This window comes from Cavia porcellus, unplaced genomic scaffold (genome assembly GCF_034190915.1).
Source record: "Cavia porcellus strain 051 isolate PalLab524CR breed Dunkin Hartley unplaced genomic scaffold, mCavPor4.1 scaffold_20, whole genome shotgun sequence".
Lineage (NCBI taxonomy): Eukaryota > Metazoa > Chordata > Mammalia > Rodentia > Caviidae > Cavia > Cavia porcellus.
Genome location: NW_026947503.1, coordinates 29208599 through 29229949, shown reverse-complemented (window position 1 = coordinate 29229949; position 21351 = coordinate 29208599). Strand labels below are relative to the sequence as shown.

The 21351-nt window shown below is 37.5% G+C and overlaps 1 protein-coding gene across 3 annotated transcripts in view; it reads right to left on the bottom strand.

Moving 5' to 3' along the window:
• Positions 1–374: 374 nt before the first annotated feature.
• Positions 375–21351, bottom strand: part of Mbd2 (methyl-CpG binding domain protein 2) — a 65554-nt gene continuing 44577 nt past the window's right edge. For 2 of the 3 annotated variants that reach the window (XR_010041411.1, XR_010041410.1), the window contains exon 5: positions 10733–10796. Coding sequence is in view for 1 of the 3 variants with exons in the window: in XM_005008574.3 (XP_005008631.2) it covers positions 4411–4537; positions 9221–9398; positions 10706–10796 (396 nt within the window). In the remaining 2 variants the exon portion in view is untranslated. Of the gene's footprint in view, positions 844–4399; positions 4538–9220; positions 9399–10705; positions 10797–21351 lie in introns of those variants that run through there. The other variant, XM_005008574.3, reaches the window with a different exon arrangement.

Below are 21351 nucleotides of genomic sequence, written 5' to 3'. Positions count from 1 at the left end.
GCTACTGGATGTCAGAAAGTGAAAACTGTTTTAGCAAAAGCAACATGAACTTCAAGTAGCACCTAAAAGGTACTTGTGTGCCTAACTCATGCTGAAAGAAAGAAAAAGCCTTTTTTTTTTTTTTTTTTTAAGATAGAACTGTCACAAGTACTAATCACAGGCAAGGAAAAAAATACACTGCAGATAAAAATGAAAACTTCTGGTGAAAGCACAATTTTCAACATATCTGGAGGCATACCACAAATGCATAAATTATTTTCCACCACCTCCATTTCAAACCTAAGGCCCAAGGATCAAAATTGAAGTGTATCAGGAATGTTAATGAGGGGCTACTTATTGTGTGTGCTCTTTAACAGAAAAAGTTCCAATCAGTCTGTGAATATAATCATTTATTTTTCTTTACAGTGATGATGGAAGAATCTACAGGTGTCCCCTTTCAATAAAGTATAAAAATCTGTTTATATACAGTGAAGTCACAATAATCTTTCATTGGGAAATTTATTTGGTACTCTTGGCTTGTTTATATTAAAACTGTGGGGGAAACAAATATTTCACGTAAGTGCTACATTTCCAGTAGATTGCACCTTGCATGAAAAGCTCAGCTTCTTACGGTCCTTCTTGATATTACAAAACACTAATTTTAGGTCCTAGGACTCAAAATAAACATCATTTTTAATAATAGATATATACATCAAAAATACATCTAAAAAGGCATTGGTTAGTGCTATTATTAAAAAGCTCTATGGGCTCGGGTACATTTTTTTCTTACAGGCAAAACCCAGTGGAAACATTTTTATTCAATTTCTAGTAATTTGCTCTTGGGGAAAGTCAGTCCAAAGTTACCTGCAAAAAAAGCAAAGAAATAAGTAATTCAATGTTTTCTCAGTGAAAGGTCAGCAACACTCAAAAAAAAAAAAATAATAATAATAGTAAGAAAGTTAAATTTCACCTAGAACCTGCTTTAATTCTTCATTGTGCATTTACTGTATTTTGCAAATGAAAAGTACTCAAAATATTCCCCCAATGTTTCAAATGTTCTATTTTGGTAATCTTTAATATATTTAATTTTCAAGGAAGGGACATGTATCCCTTCGTATGGTTCTATAAATGTTTTCTATCCACCATTAACTAAATTAGCACAATAAGGAAATTCAAAGGGCATACAAATGAAAAAGCATAACCACCAAACCCAAACATATAGTATTTTGAAAAAATTTCTACTTACAATGATTTTACTTCATAATGATTGACTTTACTCTAGATCATTTATAGAGATGTACTTAGTTTCATTTATTCTGAGTGAAATGGTTCTGTATAATTGAAAACTCAACTAGTTATATCTTTAGTATAACTCATTCACAGTCAAATATTTTAACATCTTTTTTAACAGTTATATTTTTGCAATCATTCTTAAAACATTTCCTGTATGATTTAAGTGATACAGTAAATTTGTTTATTTAAATAAACAAATGTAGACCTGCCTTGCTACTAAGGAACATTACCAGGAGCTGAGGCCTGAAGAAACCGACAGACCTGAAGTGAACCATATGCTGCAAGACTCAGGGTCCATCTCTTACAAGCTTTGTGATAAGCTGGCCACATCCCACTCTTTGCCAACCTAAATCAGTCCTGTTTCACACTGTGAACATCTAATTAAGCCATACTCCCCTTTCTTAAGCATTTTATGTATATTTTGGGCTAGGTAAGTAATGCAGGTAACTAAAGAGTACTTGCAAATCCTCTACAGTCTAAAAGTCTTATGACCCATTCTAATGCCATTCTCAAGTTTACAATATGACAAACATAACAGGAATCCTTCTTTCCCTAACACATCAAAACAGTGGCCATCTTTAAGGACTAAAACTCTTAACTACTCGACAATAACAAGTCTGTAATTACTACTAACCACATTTGGACAAGGCAATGGCCAGTTGCCAGCTTCTATACATGTAAAGTGCCTAACACACACGCTTGCTTAGTTGGTGATTTGAGTGCTGCCTTGCTATCAATCTGCAAAGTCATCTGCAAAGGAAACACAGGTCTACATAAGCCTTAACTATATGATGGCCCTTGAGTATCCCAAACTGACGTCACAAGAGAAGTCTGAGGGCCCAGTTTGTAATAGTTAAATTTTGGAAACAGCCCAAATGCCCATCAACTGATGAATGGATAAAGATGAGGTTTTCACAAATGATGGGGTACCACTCTGCTATAAAGAAGGATAAACTTAAGACATTTCTAGGCAAATGAATGCAACTTGAGACCATACTTTTAAGCAAAATAAACCAAACACATGTTTAAATATTTCATTGTTTCTCTGCTGTGAGAAACCGAAAGGGTACATAAGGACCAAAACGGACGACAGATACTGAAAAGTACAAAGACAATGTTCAAATGGGAAGGGGAACAAAGAAAAGGAGGAGAGGAAAGGAAGGAAGGGAAAACTAAAAAAATGGAAACAACACTTGTGTTAATAAGGAGGGGAAGAAGGTTTGAAGGGAAAGGAGAATCATGGGAAAAAAGAATCACGATACACTGATATATGATCATGCACAGATATACTCATTTTGAGTGTGATCATTATATATATATATAAAGTGTATCAAAATTTTGAAAAACAACAAAAATGGTGGAAAAGTGAAGTTTTTTTTAAAAAAAAAAAGCCTCTGAGAAAGACTTGAAACTAAACTAAAATGCTCCAACAGAAGGGGAAGGCCTTCTAAGCATCCTGACACAGTGGTACAGATGCTGGCATAACTGCAGATTCCCTCACTGCCCTCCAGGATGGCACAGCTGGGCCTCAGACAAAAGAAACACCTGTCAGACTTCTCCCCGTCAGAGTTCACTTGTCGTGAAGATGCTTCCTGAAGCCCATTATAACACGTCTGTGCTATTTTGGAAAATAAAATCCAGAATTTTGATATAGTTTCTTCCTATCCTTAGTAAGATTAAAACTTTTTAAAAATGATTAAAAATTAAAACAAAGCTAGACTGGATTTAAACAGTTTTATGAGACCAGAAAAATACTGCTGCCATTGCCAGACATGTAAGTGCTAGGACGTTCTACCACATTGTTTGGAAAGGAAGAGGTGATCAACAGTAAAACTCACCTCCTTGCACTCCCTACTCTTAGCAGAACTCCTTCCCTCTTCCAAGGGTTCAAGTATGAAACATGATTCATCCTTGCTACTCTTTTAAGCTCCCTTTCAATCATCTAGTCAAGACAATTCTGTCCCCAAAAGTATCTCAACAAACCTCCTCCTTTTCTCCCCACAAACTGTCAACACTTTGGAAACCCACCAACGTTTCTTGCCGGACTACCACAATATCACCTCAACTGGGCTCCTTGCTGCTAAGCTTTGCCTGCTCCAAAACTTTTCAGCAGCAGCTGAAAGTACCTTGTAAGTCATTAAATGTGACCACATTCCTGATCCTCACCAGATTCCCACTGGTTTTAACACTTTACACTCAAAATCTTTAACCATAAAGCACAAGCTTTGTCTGATTAAGTATGCGGCCAATACATTCCCCCTCCATGCATTCAAACCACACTGATCTTTTCTTTGCATCTTAAAGAAACCAAGTTTCTCTTTGCTGTCCCTTCAAGGTGTTCACTTTTACCTGAACTTCTCTTTATTTGTTCCTAAGCATTTTCAGGCTCAAGGCAAATATCACTTCCTCATCGTTTGTTGACCCTTCACATCATGTTAGCTATTCCCTCTTACTCCCTCTCCACTGTGACTTCAAAGGGAACAAATAAGGAGGTTACAAGTGGCAGAAAGCAAGACAGGCCAGCCAATGCAGGACAGAAGTTGGAGAAGCCATACTGAAGCTACATCCATTTGCAGCTTAAGATTCTACTGGAATCATCTACAGAGAACAGACACAGAGTGAATGAAACAGAGCTCAGGAACCTCGTATGTGAATTTAGGGTAAAGTCAAAATTTGTATTTTTAAAGAAAATTATGTGTTATACTCGATGATACCTTTCTTAGTCTCTCTGCATCAAGTCTCCAGTATAGAGAACCCCACAAGAGGGAAAGATCTCGCCTATCACCCCACCATAATCCTGAAGAGGGAACAATATACCCCAGAAAGCAGCTACCTTACTTTCCTGGAGTAACTTCGTATCCCACAGAGCCCTTCTGCTTTTCTTGAATGGCACCTAGAGATTTTCTATGGTTTGAATAAAGAAGGGCTAACGGATTCCTTGGAGGTGGATAAATGGATGCAGTAACTTCCGTGGCCCTTAAACACATGGAGGAGCCAAACAATAGCACATGCCTAACCTCTGTAGAAGAGTGGATTCTAAATCACTAAAGAAGAGGGCAGAAAGTAAAACCAGCAGAAGCATAAACAGCTTATGTTCTAAGTGTCTCTGAGTCTGCTATCAGTTTACCTATCATATTCTTAGGCTTCATCTCCACTGTCCATTTCAATATCCATCTCTTCTGTATCAGCAGCCCGGGACAGGATGTCCGCCATCAGTGCTTCTTCCAATTTCTTACGTACTTGTTGTACTCGCTCTTCCTGTTTCCTTTTCAAAAACAGAAGAAAAAGGCACTGAAAATTTGGCAAGTAATGAAAATATGAAGCCGCCTCAAAAGTTCACCCTTACTTCACAGTCATTAAATTCCTGAGAAAATACACTTTACTCCTCTTAAACTTTGCAAAATTGCTTCTACATTTGCAAACCAAATATGGTGCCTAGCCCTGGGCAAAACAGAGACATTAACAAGCAGTTATCCCTGTTGCACACAGAATTCTGGAAGGAATGGATTTATTTCAATGACCTCACTCTCAATTTCAAGAACCTCAAGCTATGTGGCCAAGTACTACGGCACACGCCTGTAACCCTAGCTACTTGGGAGGCCAAGGCAGGAGGATTTCAACTTTGAGTCCAGTTTGGGTGACTCAGCAGGACCTTTAGCAAGTCTCAAAATAAAATATAAATTAGTTAATTAAAATGAATTAGAATTTTTAAAAATGCTACAGCACTTTCCTAGCAGGTAGGGGGCCCTGGAGCCCAATACCACCAAAACATAAATAAAAAATAATTTCAAGTATATGGAGATTTAGGTTTATGTCTATAAAGGAAAAATAGAACTAACTTAGAAGCAGGGATACAAGAGGCAGGCACTATGGAAGGGGAAGGAAATGTGACTTTTTGATGAAGCACTAAGAAAGACACCAAGCAGAAGCACAACAGACTGGGATTTGCTCTAGAGCTCTGTGGCTATGTTAAGGGACAGCCCTCCTGATCTGCAGCTCCCTGATCTGTAGGCAACAGTTCAGCAGGAAAGTCCCAGGATCACAAGAGTGTAGAGACCAAAGCACTCCTCTTTAACTGAGATGAGCTGAGGAGATCAAGGACATGCATGAGTTTCTCCACGTCTTAGTAAGGGCACTTCAAAAATGGAAGTTAGTAAAACTCCATGTTATAAATAAGGCTCTGAACGTTAGATGGAAACAAAATCTAGGAGAAAAGTTGCTCGATACATTTTATCTTTAGAAAGCCAAGAAAGCTGAGATTCGTTCCCTGAGAGGGCAAATTTACATCCGAAACCAGGCAGGGAGGCAAAAGTTGAAGACACACTGGAGAAAGGGAAGACTGGTAAGTAAAGGTCCTTGTGAAAATAATAAACGAAGAGGCAAAGGTAGAGGTGGGAGAGGCAAGCTCACATAGAGGACAGGGTAAGCCCTCCCCAGAGAGCAAGATGGCCAGAATGGACACAGAGCAGCTGACAGAGCAGTACAGTGACAAGGAAGAACTCAGGAAAACTGAGGAGAAAAGTGATTTATTTCACCAATAACTGAGCGAGACAGATGCAGCGCTGCCCAAATCTAGCACAGCAGAAAAGCAGAGGAGCCATGTCACGGAGGGTCCATCATGAGTCACTGGTGCTCACTTCCTGAGACAGCCATACGGAAGTGACACCGCTGTGCCCCTGACCACAGCTGTCTGTATCATAGAAGGCTGTGTACAAGGCAGTAAAGACAAATTACACTCTACAGACACAGACTTCAGTAAGCTTCAGTAAATTTTTATTAAACTCCAAACGCAGCACAAAGAGTTAAAAGACACAGACTTCTACTTTTTAAATGGATTTTTAAAAAATGGGTCAAAGACAGGGAGGGGGCTACTGCATCAGTCTGTGCTTTGTAGCCTCTGTCAGATTAAAAGAAAATGGAATTGAACAGATTTTCACATAATGGAACAGGGTAAAAAAGAACACATCTATTTCTTATACAGTCTCCCTCCAGTCCTGTGACTCCAAGTTTATCAAATGGCACATCATCCTCACTGGCAGTATCTCACTCCCAACACCAGTACGAGACTATGTACAGCTCCCCTGGAGTAATCACATGAGGAAATACAGCAGCTGACACTTTGGAATGACAAAAAGTACATCTTAAATTCTTAAAATTTGCCATTGATTTTTTTTTAATGATGAAAGAAGTTTGTTATTCTATCTTTATTTTGTTTTAAAAACACCAAGTACATTTATAAGAAAAGAATAAAGTTATGAAATAGCCTCACATCTTTGAGAAATTAAAATTAAAACAGAAAAAAGCAAAAACAAACATAAGAAAATAATAAAGATTTAAAAAGCATATTCCCATTGATTTTCCTTATCCTGAGCTGAAATTCAAGTATTTCCCCATTGCAGTAGGCAAAATTCCAAGAAGTTACCAAGGGTCTTCTCCCATACAGACTCTGTATACACATCCTACCCTTATAGGTGGGTGGGATTAGTGGACAAGGCAGGATATCACTTCATGATTACATGACTAATCAATCGGCCCTGAACAATCAAGAGAAAGATTAGTTACTGTAGGCCTGAACTAATAGGAATAACCTTTAATAGGGCTTGGCCCTTCCTGAAAGGATTATTTCAGGGTACATGGAGGAGACCACGTGGCAAGGAACCACAGGCAGCCTTCAGAAGTTGAGAGTGACATCTGTCCCGTAGCCAGCCAAAAACACAGGTCTTAAACCTACAACCACAAAGAATAAATTCCGCAACAATCATGAGCTAGAAAAAGAATTCCAGGCTCCAGAAGGGAGTGCAGTCCAGCCAACTCTGACAGGAGGCTTACGAGATCCGAGCAGAAAACTCAAATGCTGAACCGCTGAACTGTGAGCTACTAATGAGTCTTACTTTAAACTGCAAAATTGTGTAATTTGTTACAAGGTATTACAAAACAAAAATACCAGTGAGTGAAATTTTATCAAATATTCTTGAAAAGGTATACAATTACTATTTGAGCTCTCTAATTGGAAGTTTAATGTAAACAGAATATTGTCTGTACAATTCAAGAAAGGGTAATAATTTTATTTATGGTCATTCGTTTTGAACATGTATTAATTTGACAAGGAACGTCTGCTTAAGAATTTATGTTAGGACAATTAAATCAAATGAGCAATCTGACAAATTTACCCAAAAAGGAAACTATCCAGAGGTCTGGCTTTGAGATATTTTCTTTTACTATCAAATGATCTGGTGCTGAAGCCATCAGTATCCCCAGGATAACACTTGGAAAACTGCAGTCAGTATCCATAATGATCTGGTGGAATCCCAACTACTTTCACACTCATTTCAAAACAGAAAAAAATTTGTCTCCAAAGTCATTTTTTCCCTCAAGGGTAAGAACAATCTAAAGAGCACGCTAATATCTTGCCTTGATTTTACACTTTGTTATTTTAATTTCTTCAAAAATAAAGTTGATCAACAATCCCATGTAATCAAGGCATATAACCATAATTTTGTTTTATACTGTTGCAAAAAGAACTACTTTAAAGCCAACAATGGGCCTTCCCTTATAAATCTAACTAGATTCACACCCTGAGAAATATTTTATGTCAAATTTCATAGATTTAGAAAAAATAGAAATATATTTTTAAATTATATGGTTCTTAAGTGCCATCTGCTGGTTTTGACTGGGAATAATTCTGCCATAAATTTTGGACCTATATTCAGAAGAACAGTGAAATAAATATATACACTGTCATATTTTTAAAGAGAACATAATATGCTCAGTATCATTATCATCATTATAAAGTAATGACCTTGAAGTTCATAGATCCTAGATAAAAATTTCTTTGGGTTTTTATTATACAGAATAGGTCTGCTCCGCCTGAGTAATGCTTTGCTTATACCTTTTGGGTTATTATCAAACTGAGTTTGGATGCTTTCCTTTTACAATGTGCTGCGAAAAACCTAATTGATGACTCAGCCTTAGAATAAAAAGATGCAGCTTATGTTGTCTCTCACTCCTGTTTTATTGCTTTAGTCTTTGCTCATGCTTTCCTCACTTGCTTTAGTGTGTGTGCGTGTCAAGGAATGTGTGTGTGTGTGTGTGTGTGTGTGTGTGTGTGTGTATCCTCCTGAAGTCTTTACCTGAAACAAAGTGAAACAGGTAATAAATCTCTAAATTGAGCTGAAATGAAGAAAACGTAGTCAATGTAACTAAATTAAACTCTGAAAACAAAACTGAGCTTAAAGCAGCACGGCTATCATCTGTTATAAAAGGAAAGTTGGTTTACACACAAACCAATGACGGAAGCAATCATAAAAAGCCTGACTGAGTGGAAGAGGGTCCTCACAGCAGAAATTAAGAAACTCAAATTGCAAAACACACTGCAGAATGATGCGTGTACACCTGATCTGATACCTGTCCTTTGGACATGCTCATGATCCCATTACTTTTTTTTAAATGTACGTTATATTGAGTTGATTATCACACCCCAACACATTGGTTTCAGAAAACCTCTGTGACAAAAAAAAAAAAGATAAAAATAATTTTCTGGTAGAGTCATCACAGATGAGGAAACTTTATCTAAACCACTTAGGACAAGAAGAATTTTGTATTCTTTCAGATTTTGGAACATTTGCATAGTTACAACGTGCTATCGTGGGTACGGGACTTATGCTTGAATGTAAAACTCATTTATATAAGTCATACCATAGCCTGAAGGTAATTGTATATGCTATTTTTAATATTTTTGTGCAAGAAAGAGTTCCATGATATGGGATTGTTCACTTGTACCATCATGTCAGAGTGCAGAAGGTTTCAGATTGTAAAGCACTTGCAATTTCAGACTCTTTAGATTAAGGATGCTCATCTTGTACTAGATTTGACACTGAACTTCATGGGTAGTATAAAATTTACCCACAGGCAAAAATCAAGCTTTTTAAAGTCATGTTAAACTGCTTACCTAATGTCTTCATCTGTGACAATGAAAGCTTTGCAGAGGGGCTGAGATGTGTTAAGCCACACAGCGGGGTTCTTTTCCACAGCAGCAGAGACTTGTCCTGTGATCGGTGCAGAGCTTGTGTGCAAAGCACTGGCAACAGCAGATAAAAGGGTCTCGTCGTTACTACCTGGACCGACTCCTGCAGTCAAAAAGATGCACTACTTAAAGGAAAATGCTGAATGTGCTGAGCAAGCGCATGGCTTACAACAACCAGTATTTTTGTGTTCAATTGGCATATGTTTAAAATTGAGCCAAGTCAAAGCATAAAGGACAATGCGATATCCACTTACTAGATATTATACAGTAGAGAATTAACAAAAAAGAGATTATCGCAAAAAGCTAAGCATTTTAATAAAACTTTAAAATACATTTTCACAAGCTTAAACTGTTGAAAAATTGCCTACATGTCCTTAAGTAAGTTCAATTATCTTAATAGTATAAGTCCTTTATAAAGGTAGTACACTCATGCATCCCTATTAATAGCTTCTCTTTATGACTTTTAAAATATATATCCAGCAATATTCAATGTTTTATCTTCTTTGCTTCTCTTTGGAATAGCTTCTCTTTGTGACTTTTAAAATTATGTCTAGCAGTATCCCAAAGCTTATCTTCTTTGTTTCAGGAATATGCTGTACCTGCAGCTGTAACAGCTTTTTCAAAGAACTAATAAAATATCCAGGTTCACAGAATAACTGCACACCTTGACTATTTGCAGGAGACACCACAGCAAAATTTAAGTGAAATGTTTAAAGTCCTAAACTTGTTTAGGTAAAGTAGTAACTTTCAAGAATATAAAAGGATAAGAATTTAACTCTAAATTATGAGATTTTTTGAATCATCTACAATATATCACAATTTAGAAGCTGAAGTTCTAATACTTGAAAAAATGGTTTTCTACAACTTGGCTTTACCATATGATTTGACAGGTAGACTGGTACTGAGTTTTCCACCCCAGATCCTACCAGCGGCTATCGCTAAGCCAAAGTACATGTTTCTGCTACTATTGAAGACACCAGTTTGTGGATGGATGGGTATAAGGAAAGCAGTTAGTTGCTTTTTCCACAAGAAGAAAAGAGAAAGAAAAAAGTTGGGGCCAGATGCCCACAGTAAGCCAGAAGCTTAAGAAATCCTGTTGATTATCTGCATTCAGTGTTGAAAGCAGCACATGGGTTAAATTGGATGACAAACCTAATCTAGAGCCAAAATTTTTAGACAGAAAATAAAAATCTCAGGTAATATATATCACATGGAAGAATCCCTTCAACATACACGTTTTCCTTATTTATTTCCCCTGAGTTTACTACCACACAAAAGGAATGCCAATTTCCCCAAGGCAAAGACCTGGTATCAATTCTGAATCCACAGCATCTAACATAGTGCCAGGCATCATTATAAAGCCACCCAAGGCACTTGATAGATATCTGCTCAACTAAACTTAGTGAATACCTTGAAGACCTTTAGGTAGTTCCATGGTTTTTATAATTTGTTCTGTTACATCTGATGCACTAAGTCCTTGTAGCCTCTTCTCCCAGAAAAGCTGTAAGGCAAAATATCACTGTTAATAGATACATTCTTGAGACAAGAAAGTAGCGCATCGATGCTGTTGAATAATGAAATTTAAATCATTTCAATTGCTTCCTATAATTTTCTCATTTTCTTCCTTACAACAAGCTAAATGATACTCCAAACATGAATTATTTCAACACATCATAACTCTTTCCAGTGACATTATTCAAAACTGTTTTGTCATTTTATGCAACACTACTCAATTGTAGTGTTATAAATTGTTATATGCTACAAACTATATAAAGTTCTTTATAAGATATCTTGTAAAGAAAAAAAAAGAATATAATTTGACTTTTAAAGAATTCAACAGTAATGAAATTTTAATGTTGAAATTTATCAGCGAAAAAGAAAAAACATATTTATTAACCATTATCCAGAATCAACAGAGAAAGAGCTACTCCACATGAGTTTTTTAAAGGCACTGATTTTAGCCCTTTGGCATGCTTTAAAGGGAAAAAGCCCTATGTTTTCTAAAACAGCTTAGTACTACCTTACTTTTCAAATTGGATGTCACGGTAATAAGGGATTTGCTCCCTGCGGCACAGGGCACCACAGTCACTTAGCTGCCCTGGATCATTTCGCACAACTAAAGGATCCTAATGACTTTAGGGGACTACTGAGGGATGCGAGTGCTTATTCAAACACTAAGTGCCCCAATCATTATGCTTTTCTATTGTAATCCTTTTTTATTACTTTAGTCTTTCTCCTAGTTAGCTTTTACTCCTCATTAATTTCACTCATCCATTCATCATACATGTGTTGAGCTCCTGTTATGTGCTGCGCCTGTCTTGTAGGTGCAGGAGCCAATAAGACAGTGTCCTGTACTCAAGCCTTATTTCTTTTTTTAAACTGCTTCATATTCATGTCTACTGCAGACAAAGATTTTAAGGACAAAAGGACTATACAGGACATTATGTCTTTAATCCTAAATACCAGGGTCACTCACACAGTCGTTAGAACTGAAAATGGGAGCAACTTGACTCAGCATGAGGATGTGACACAGACATTTCAAACTGTACTGAAAGCCCAAATTGACACCCACACAATGTATGACCCTAAACTTCTTCAGAAGCTTCGATTTCCTCTTCTATAAACTTGAGAATAATGGCTTTAAGATTATTGTGCAGATTAAATAAGGCAACATATGTAAAGCACTTATCAAACAGTAGGCAAAAAGTCTGTTGAATTTACTTTTAGCAAATTTTAACTACTTTGGGCTTTTGGGGTTTATGTTCTGACTTCTGGATATACGTAAGGTGTCATAAAATTGTCTTCCAGACAAATGAGAAGGTATGTAATATAACTTTATTTATGATAGAATAGTAATATTAATAATGCCAGTATTAACACCAAGAGGATCTATGACAGAATGCTTAACTCTCTTCCAAAGATCTTAATAGATGGAAACATCCCCTCTGTCTCCCTACAAATTCTATCCCCAAATACCAGTAGAATATGTGGCAAATATGAATTGGTCAACAAGATGATCTGAGTATATAAATCATTGTGTATATGAAGATATTGGATGAGGGTAATAACTAATGAATATGATAAACATCCCATAAAATGCTGTCGGCTTTCTATTTACACTTAGGTAGAAAAGTATCTGTTTTGACCATAACCTAGAAAACAAAATGATTACATTTCTGATCAATGAATGCAAAGCCCATGAATATGTAACTGTGCATATATGCATACATACATAAGTGCATATATACAGTCATCCCTTTGAATCTGTGGATTCACACATATAACTCATTCACGTACAACTGATTGAACCAACTACAGTGGAAAAGCTTTATTCTTTGTCATTATTTCCTAAACAACACAGTATAACAGAAACTTGAATAGCACTTACATTGTCCTAAGTATTATAAATAACCTGTATGTCACTTACAGTAGAGAGGATGTGCATAGATTATATAATAATATTAAATCATTTTATATTAGAAATTTGAACATCTGTGCATCTGTGGATTTTGTTACCAGCAGAGGGTATTAGAACCAGTTCCCTGAGGATACCAAGGGATGACTGAATACATAATTTAATTTGCAAAGATAAACCCATACTGCCAAAAAAATAAATAAAACAGCTGGGTTTAATGGTGCACAGCTGTAACCCCAGCATTTGAGAGGCTGAGGCAGGAGAATCACCACAAGTCAAAGCCAGCTTTATAGTGAACTCAAGATCAGAAAAAAACAAAAAACAAACAAATGAAAAATATATATATGGAAATTGTGGGCATGACTGCTAATATTTAATAGGTAAAATCCCAATTTCAGCTAAGATAGTTTTGAGCCTATCATTTTTAATTCTTAACTGTTAAATTTATGATATTAAAAAGAAAAATTATGCAAAAGGGAAAATTTTGCGAAATTAATCTTGGACCGAAACATGGGTGTATGACTCTAGATTGTATCAAGTATCCCCTACATGTCACCCAACAACCCCTCAACTATTGCTGAAGTCAGAATCTGATAAGCACAGATGGATTCTGCACATGTTCCTTCAATGCTAAAAGCACTGTCATCAGAGTTCAGAAGCAGAAAAGACGTAATGCTCATGCCAAAAAAGGTTGTTGTGTGTGTGTCTCTCCAGAAGAGCCAGGCAGAGATTGGAAGTGGGAGGGAGTTACTGAAGGGCAAGAGGTTAGCTAGAGAGATGAAAAAATTAAAAGGTCGGTGTAATCTCCCCCATCCTTCCTATCGGGGCTCAAAGCAAATAAGCTCACCTCATTTCACTCAGAACTGCAGGTCCTGCATTAGATAAACCTGTTTATATCTCAGCATGTTCCTAACTCACCTCAGATTCTTCCTTGTTTTATTGTTTTGAGTGTGTTTGTGTTTGCATTTTTGTTTGTTTGTTTGTTTTCTATCGGTACCAGGGATCAAACTCAGGACTGCCTGCTTGCAAGGCAGGCGCTTATGCCACTGAGCTAAATCCCCAGGCCTGTGTTTGCATTTTTAAAAACATTTTAAATGTATATAGAGTGGCCATCGTACTGCAAGCAGACAATCTTTTTTCCATGTTATGTGACTGAACTAATACTATATTCTGGAAAGACAAAGTTATGGGGATGGCTGCCAGAGGTGACAACAAAGATCATTACAAGACACTTGTCGGGAGTGTTGGAATTCTACTAGTCTGGACTCTGGAACTGAATTAAATGGTAGAGGAGTATGGGGAGGACAAAGGCCATTTTTAGTAAACACACACTTTATCCAATTGATACAATAACCATCTGTCCTGCCCCAGCCTGTTCCTCAAGAGAGATGGGTCCACCATCTCTCTTCCCCCAACCTCATTCACTCAATCAACTCATCCTCTTTTCCAATTTTCACTAAATTTACTCTAAAAGACAGTTCTCTCCTCCTGCCAAATTCTATGAGTTTTTTCACTTTCAGTCACTTTCTGTCCCCCACTGATTTGAAGGCAGCCGGGGAGAAAGGGGGTCTTCTACTGCCTAAATTTAAGGTTTCCCAACTACTAATTTATTCCATTAATTTTACTGCATGACTATGTTTACCTGGGATTCTTCCCAACCATCTCAAGTCCAATAACAGTAATAGTCAAAAGATTAGCCTTTCCAAATTTGAAAGGAGTCCTCTTTATAATAGCTTCCTAGTCTCTCTCAAGTTAAACACCTCCACCATCAGTCCTAAACCACCTACTGAAAGTCTGATTTTTACCTGCTAATCCAATGACTTTCTTGGCTTACTCTTGCTGCCTGCTGTGATAATAAGTAATCAATAAATATAATACTTAAAAAGACCAATAATCTAATGTACAGGAGCACTAGGATAGCTCTCCTTAAAACAAGAGCATTTGGCTCCATTTTGGCTAAACCTGGCCATATTTCCACATATGGACATGTACAGAGCTAGTTAGCATATTTCTTTATCCTCTCCATTGGCTTTAAGCAATGCAAACAGATCTAGCCAAGGAGCCGATGTGTAGTCTTTAAAGCAATGTGACAGGTCAGTGATGCTCTGCCTACAGCTCCCAACTAGTATGCATGAGCTAGTGCTGTCCTGAGACTGAGACTCAAGAAAGAATCTATGATGGCTCAGAGCAAGAAGGCTATACACCAAAGCTGAAGTACTGACCTAAAACATAAGATATACCCTCAAATTGTGTTAGGAAGATTACTCTTTCTGCATTATCTCTTTCTGTGCACATTGCAGAGTGTTATCTAGCCTCCTACCTAACCTACACACAATTCACAGCATTCACATACTTGATGCCATTCACACAGCCACTCATCTCCAAGTCACTCCCCTCTTCACGAATTAATAAAACCTGGGTTCAGCCCTGCATCGAGGCCTTTGTTCCAGTTAACCATTGTTCTGACTAGACTTAGGAACCCCTTGGCTGCCCGCAACTGCAAATAGGCCTTAGTTCATTTATTCTCACTGCACTGGAAATGGTAGACAGGAATTATTTATTGGAATACCATTAACTTTTACCTGGGATTACGAATGTGGACTCCTTCAGATCTCAAAGAGATCTAGAAGGGCTTCCTATCATATCTGGAGAAACTCTCAAAATATGTTATTGTCCTTAGTTATTACATGCCTTCTCTAATTCCTACTAACTAGACTAAGTGCTTCTAATATCTGCTTTGTCACCCTTCAGCTTATTAAAAACTTGGATAGTTTCCACTTCACCTTCTCCTGCCAATGGTTTAGCCATGGGCTATCTAGTAAACCAGCTGACTGAAGAAGAAACATATGATGGGACTGAATGTTATCTAAAACCACAAAAATGCCACCCTAAGGCATCCCTGATAGGGAACTCATCTTAGGAGAACATACCTTACTAATCACTTCTACAACGCATCACTGCACCTTTTCTCATTACAGTTCTCTTAGTGATGGCCTGCAGGGCATCAGAGGAAACACAGATGCATGTACTTTATCTACCTTAGTCTTCCAGAGAACAAACATGGTGATGTATCACAAAAGCTGCTTCTTCGGTCAGATGAGCAAACAAATATGTTTACTGAAAGAAAAACTAACCCAGCATATAACTGTAGCATTTTTATCTTTTAATTGCTGTAGATTCAACTTAGGTTTTGGGGATTTGTTCACTTGCCTTATGAAGAATATTCAAGAAGATGAGGAAAAAAACTTAGATTCTCTCTCTCTCTCTCTCCCACACACACACACACACACACACACACACACACACTCTCACACCAACCTCCTCACAACCATTTGTAAACACATATCCCTATTATGCTGCTCTAAGCTGAGGCTGATAATATTTATTATTATCCTCCACCTCTCTAATAATAATAATAATAAACTTTAATAACATTTACTCCAACCTCATTTATCGTCTTTTGGGAGGTCAGAAGAAAATGGTTTACACTGAAAAAGTAATTAGAGGATCAATCCAAATTCAATAAATATTCTTTGAGAGCCTACTACACACAAAGTATTTTGCTGGGCACTGGAGATGGTTGTTAGTATAACAGACAACTACTGTCTGCAAGGAGCTTTGTTTGGCAAAAAGAACTCCACAAGGCAGGTTGCAATAATGAAGATGTAAAACTAACCTTAATTTGGGAGATTTAGCAAGGTTTTTAGAAAGAAACAACTCTTGTCTATGTCCATACCACCCTGAAAGCACTCAATCTCGTCTGATCTCAGAAGCTAAGCAGGGTCAGGTCTGTTAGTACTTGGATGGGAGAAAGAAACAACTCTTGAAATATATGTAAAAATATGCCATAAGCATACAGAAGACAAAATACTACCTCTAGCCAAGAAAGTAGCTTAAGCAAAGGCCAGTGTTTCTAAATTATTTCATACAGAAAAATAAACAAAGTGGGTTATTTTAAATGTAGATTCTGAAGCTTTGTTCTCAGAAATTCTGTTCCCTAGGTCAAGCATTAAGCAACTAGCTTAATTTTCTTTGTAAGTACCTTAGGTTACTCTGATGCAGGTATAAGTACCTTATTTGTTTTGGGGTAAGGGATGGGCAGTGGATACAAAGAACCACTAAACAGTAATCACTAGCCTTCAACTTTTAATTCTAATTACGCCTGATGATTAAAAATATGTATTATTTGATCTTTTCCTTGAAGAAAACTGGAGGACGGTAACAGGATGCCTTCCTATTATTTCACTGCTGAAGGACACATATTGAAGTTTATTTAAAAGTCTACTTAATTGTTCAGGTGCAGAGAAAGGACTTACTCCAAGTTCTGTTTTGCCAGACTACCCCCAAGCTATCCTGATGACATGGGAGGAAGACAGGAAGCCGGAACTATTACTTAGCTGTACCCTTTTTTTTGCTCCGTAGGCCTATTACTGTGCTAAGGGTTTTAGGTACAGGAATTCAGTTACTTTTTCCTACAACAGTTTGGAAAAGATACTATTACTCTTATTCCAGGCAAAGAAACTGAAGCCCGGAGAGGTCAAGTAACTTCACAAAGGTTACACATCTAGTTGGTGAAGCAGCCAGATGATTAAACACTTCTGCTGGTAACAGCAAAAACTGCAAAAGTGTTTACATGTTTGGTTCTATATCTTTGAGTACAGGCCTCAGATCTTGCTATTCATATCAAAGGTTAATGACAGGTAAACACATATTAAGAAACTATCAAGTTATTCTTATTCCACTTCAGCATAAGTACTCAAACCTTAACTTTGTCACTAAGTAATAACAAATACTGTGTAAGTTAGCAATCCTAGCAACCTTTATCTGATGCCTGCCTTCTCCTGTTGCAGAGTTAAGAGGCCAGGCTGCTATTATATTTAGCTAAAAGTAGTACAGAGTTTTGAGGAGATACCAAATTGTACTTTGTGGTAATTCATATGATAAAAAATCCCCCAAATGGTATTACATATATTTTCTACAAGTTATGTTTCTTAGCCCTTAATAAAATGTTCATCACATTGCATGCCAAAATTTCATTCAGTGGATGAAAATTAAAGATTGAGATCTCTCCTCTAAGGAAATACTTCCAGACAAGTGAACACAACAATATGTACGAAAAAGTGCTTCATAAAAGGAGAGGCTGGAATGATTGATTTACTAAGCCGATCTTACTGAAGGCTTTTGCGTACTGTTGTAGATTAATTACAGTAATGTTACTTGTCATTACTACATTGCAAAGCATCTGTGTCAAATACACCAGCACTACTTTCATCTACCACTACACTTCAATTGAAAAGTACTGATATATCTGTTTAGTCTTTTTAAAAAATCACCAGCCAAAAAGATGTCAACCTTGCATATTTAATCAGGACCTCAACTTAACAGTCAACACTAAGGACAGGAATTTCTAACTTGTGAGTGAACGAGTAAATGGGATCGGGCCTTAAATTCAAACCTACCGATGTAAGGGTATTGGCCAGAGGTATGTATCAGATGGATATACAGAGGTAAGGAACTTTTATAGCCACACCCCTAAACTTTCCCAGAGATTTAAAGATCTAAAGAGAGCCTAATGGGCCACCAGTCATAGTAGAACCAAAATGCACTGCCTTAAGCAGGAACTCTGGCCTCTGTCCTCCCCGTACTCCTCTACCATTTAATTCAGTTCCAGAGCAGACATTTAACAGACCATCCTCATGGTCCTCTGTTCTTCCCATCACTAACAGGTCCCTGCCCTTTCTTTTTTCTTTGATTCTTAATTCCTGTTCATTTAGGCTTCAGTTGTGGCTGCTGAGTCCCGCCCACTCTGAGGAGTCCTGTTAATGGCAGTCCCGCCAGGCCCTCCTGGAGCAAGGACTGGACACTGACTCCCAGTTAATCTTCCGTGCTTTTGCGCCATGCCATGGTCGCAAACTGAGAGAAACCAACATTCAAATTACTTTTATTACTAGCTTTATAAATCTTGGACAGCTAGCTTAAACTCTATATAGTTTCCTAGTCTACAGAATTGGAAAATAAAATAATGTCAAAGCACTATGGAACTCAATTAAAGAGGATTCATATACACTTGAATATACCCAATATAGAAAAATCCGTTTCTCCTTTTCTTAACCTAGATGCTGTAGCACACTATGTGTCATGCAATAGCACAAATAAATAAGCAGTCATTTTAGTAAAATTAGTAAATACAAACAAAGCAACAACTCTGAAAAACACTAGCAACTGAAGAGTCAGAGTATGTGCATGTGAATCTGCTCTTCTTTCTCAGCTGGAGATTTCTTGCTACAATATTTTGGGAAAGATAACAAAATATTCTTAACCAACCCTGAGAGGCAGTGTGCTTAAAAGAAGAGGAAGAGAGTTAAGATAGTTTCAATAGTAACCTACTGGCAAGGCCAGTAGAAAAACAAAAACAAAAACTGTGAGATTCCTTGTTCAAACTGTATTAAGAATTTCAAGAGACAACAGCAAAGTTTAAACCAAGCATGGGAACTTTCTAATTGAGGAGTTTTTCAAAGAACCAGGCCTACTGCAACTGCACAGTTCACATAAGTGCCTGCAAGGGTGCTGATGGCATAGGGCAAAGATAAAAGAAAAAAATAGAGAAAGGAGGCCCCTGCACTGAGAAGCAGAGTTTAGGAAAATGCCGTAATATAATCTCATCATGTGGATTTCCAAACAAGTAGGGCAACAGAAAATAGTTCTGATTGGAACAAAGGGAACCCTCTCCTAATTGCTCATTAAAATAACCCAAAGGATGCAGAGCCTGCCTGGCAAGCACAAGATCCTGAATTTGATTTCTAGTAGCAAATAAATAAACAAACAAATAAAATAAAGTAACCCAAGGAATTTTCCTCCCTGTCATTCCTCACTGGAAAACAGTGAAGAGCCTCAAGGCTCTGCACAGCTGAGCAATAAGCAGAAAGGAGGGAAGCCCTGGTTACAGAAAAACCCTCTCTGGAACAATGGATTGAAGCCTACAGAAGATCAGAAGTTTGATCTAGCTCAAGTCCAGTGGATGAAATGGGCGGCTTTTAATTAAGATTTCTGAACTATAATTTTCTTGTTATTTTTAGTTTATCTGTTAAAGCTCAAAAAAACCTCAAAAGTGCTCTAAGCTTGTTTCAAGAATAGAATATGGTAACTGATCAGTGACTACATTCTGCACTTCTGTGCTGCCACGAATCAAGAAGGAAAAAAAACGATCTCCTAACCACTTCCAATGCTTTCTCATTCCTGGGCAATACTGGCATCTAGAGTCAAAATTTAGCAGTATCTTTGATCTACACTCATTAAATGCCAATAGCATCTTCCAGTGGCAACAACCCAAAGTGTCTCTGGACATTGCCAAATATCCATGGATGTCAGGAAGTGAGAAAAAACTGGTTCTGGTCAAGAACTGCTGGTCCAGAGAAAGAGAAAGACCTGGAAAGATGGGACATTTATAATAGGAAGGACAGCCCTCCGGGGCATACACCAACACTACAGAGCGTCATTCTCTGCTTTGGAGAGACCCTATCCCGACTCCTCATTTCTGGGGTTTGGGAGAATAGCCCATGATTGGTACCTCTTTTTTCAATTCCAGACAACTATGGAGTTTGGGATTGTGGTGGGAAGCAATGTATTTTCTTATAGACATATAATTATAAACAGTAAGAACTGTTAATTCAGACACTCTTTAGATTAAAAGGTCTTTTAGGGGCTGACCTGCTAGAACTATTATAATATTGTTCCTATTGGAAGATGCAGAGTTCCAAATATCTGAAACTTTGATTTTTATATCACACCCATTATGTTAGAAAGTGTGTTTGTAGAAGAGGCAGCCTGGCAGGGAGGGTCAGGCAGGGAGGGTCTAGAAAGTGTTCATTTGTACAGATTTTAGAAGGAGCTCTCTGTATTTACCACAGAATCAGAGAACATACCTAATGTGATGAGCTGTCTCTAATGAGAAAGGCACAACTCCAATTAGAATGACTCTCGATGTTCATGTGTAAGCACAGTCATAAAGTACAACAGGCAGATTGGTCTTTAAGATGTGAAATTCTACCAATTCTTAGTATGTAGCTATCAGCAAGCCTGCTTACTTCTAACCTAAAGAGCAGAAAAAAAATCTTTCCAAATTGAGCCACATAGAAAATAATTTAGCCCTCATAAATTATCTTAAAATGAATTTCTCATTTGAAAACATAATCTCCATTAGAACAAAACTAATTGACCATATAGAAACATGTTGAAGCTCAGTAGCAAACTAAATAAAATTCATTTAAACCTTTCATGTGACCACTTCCTCGCCTGTGAGTATAGCTCAGTTGTAGAGTACTTGTCTAGCACACACAAGGCTGTGGGTTCCACCACCAGCACTACAAAACAAAACAATTTCTTTTTGCTTATCTTAAATAGCACAAGCTGAATATTATCTGTTTACTCACTGAGCCTATAATAGTTGACTCCATGGCAGATTAGAAGCCCCAGTAGAGGTCCTATAAATGTCCTCCCTCCACCAGGTTGTCCCCATTGCCTGCTCTTAATCCTGGCCTCCTCCTGAGCTTGCCTTACCATTTGCCCAACTTTTCTCACATTTCTCATCTTCCCACTTCCTCTCTTGGGCTTCTTCCTTTGAAAGGACAAACACGCTGGAAAC